We start from the raw sequence: 1,824 nt of genomic DNA, 5'->3' as shown, positions 1-1,824 counted from the left end.
AACTTTTTTAAAGTTAAATACATTGTAAATCATAAAACATTATTATCTTAAAAAAAAAACTTACAAAAGTGGACAACAAACCACTATAAAAATACACATGATACCAACCATATCCTTTAAACAAATAAAAGGATCTTGCAATGCATTTTTGCAGTTTGCGTTGACTGTTGATGAGCCATTAAAAGACTAGTAAAACAAAAATGAGTTGTCAAGAGTAGGAATTAGGAAGGGCAATTTGGTCAGATTTAATATGGATTGCATAGTAATGAAAAGGAGTTGGAATTGGTGGACAAAGAAATCATTGGTAGGCACCACCCCAGCAGATAAAAGCAACACAGAAAAGCATGTAGATGGGTTTGATACAATTAACTACAACAACAGACAACAAACAAAGTAAAAAATCATCAAGAACAGATTAGATGATTTTGACTAATTTCCTAGCTTGTAATTCAATTCTATCAAAGGATGCTTCATGCCTTTGTTACCCTTCAAATCAAGTAGCTATAAAAAAGTTCATATCCTGATCTGATTGCCACTGATTACATGATAAAGTGTGCAGTGCAGAGTATAGACTCAACCTGACACTGGAAGGTAAGGCTTGAGCAGAAATGGAGAACTTAATTTCAGTGGAAGGAATTGAAGTTTGCTTTGCACACAAATAGCGACATAGGTACAAAAGATTCGTGCCAAAATTAACAAGTAACAGAAGCCATGAAAACGAATCAGTAACAAAAACAATCAAACAAACAAACAAAGAGCTGCAGATTATACGCAAACTATTTCGAAACTACCTTCTAAGACGAAGAAGATGCCAAATAGCCACCTGCCTCATCGTCTAAGGATAAATCATGAGTGCTCCTGAAAACAGCGTGAATCACCACAACAGCCAATCCGATAAGAAGCGACGAAATTATATTCATCGTTGCGCCGGTCAACAACAGCAAAAGTATCGTCGCAACCGATAACACCACAAGGACCACGCCGTCGTCAATTGTACGGTGGAAAATCACCAGAGGCTCGTCACGGAGGAAGTAAAGGAACAACCAGGCCGCCATCATCACCACGAATACAATCAACGAAACCGGATGCCATAACAGGCTAAGGAACAAAATCACCAGCACGAGTATCGCATAGTTCATACGGAAGTAACCTATGTTTATTTTGATTCGTGAAAACGCATCGGAGACGCCGTGAGGAAGGTCAACCGAACGGAAATTGAACATCTCTTTCCAGGAACGCCGCGTGCCTAATCCAGATTTTATGCGTGCTTTAGCTCGAGAGAGGTATTCGAGATTTGTACCTCCGCCTGATGACGTCGGAATCGTGCCGTACGTCGTCATTGCCGCCGGTGATCTGAAGAAGGTTTCCGGAAAGTGCAAGGGCGTGGATTTTATTGGTAGTAGACGAGTAATTGGGGAGTTCAAGCTGTCGTGTATGCTGGATAACTATATGCCGTATTGCGACAACTGATGGTATCTTATTAAGGACTTAATTACAAACCGGTTCCTTCATAATCTTTTTTCTTTCTTTTTCTTTTTACGAATTTGGTCCCTATAAAATGTTTTCTTTAATTTGTTAATTCTTAACGATTCTATATTAACTAGATGGAATCACCGCGCCCGTTGGTGCTGAGTCAAATGTTTTTTGGGTTGTTTCAACTTGTAAATGTACTACGGGAAGGTGTCATTATATTGATGAACATATAGTTAACATACAGGGATTTTTTTAATACGACAGAGAGTTAACAAACTAAATACTTGAAGACAGCAAAAGATCAAAACATTTTGACACAAAGAAACATATTAGAGATTTAAGGAACTATAT

The 1,824-nt window shown here is 38.2% G+C and overlaps 1 protein-coding gene across 2 annotated transcripts; it reads right to left on the bottom strand.

Annotated features, from left to right (window-relative positions):
• Window positions 1–221: 221 nt before the first annotated feature.
• LOC145042855 (PRA1 family protein F3-like) lies at window positions 222–1,469 on the bottom strand. 2 transcript variants are annotated; one of them, XM_078991356.1, is made up of 2 exons: window positions 792–1,469; window positions 222–369 (listed from the first exon to the last, which is right to left on the bottom strand). In XM_078991356.1, the coding sequence occupies exon 1, from the start codon at window positions 1,338–1,340 to the stop codon at window positions 795–797; it is 546 nt and encodes a 181-aa protein (XP_078847482.1). In that variant the 5' UTR covers window positions 1,341–1,469; the 3' UTR covers window positions 222–369; window positions 792–794. The 2 variants fall into 2 exon arrangements, with proteins under 2 accessions (XP_078847482.1, XP_078847481.1); XM_078991355.1 differs by lacking the exon at window positions 222–369 and adding an exon at window positions 499–646.
• Between the last annotated feature and the right edge of the window lie 355 nt (window positions 1,470–1,824).

Source organism: Lactuca saligna, chromosome 4 (genome assembly GCF_052625555.1).
Source record: "Lactuca saligna cultivar CGN05327 chromosome 4, ASM5262555v1, whole genome shotgun sequence".
Lineage (NCBI taxonomy): Eukaryota > Viridiplantae > Streptophyta > Magnoliopsida > Asterales > Asteraceae > Lactuca > Lactuca saligna.
This window is presented reverse-complemented; position numbering and strand designations above follow the sequence as displayed.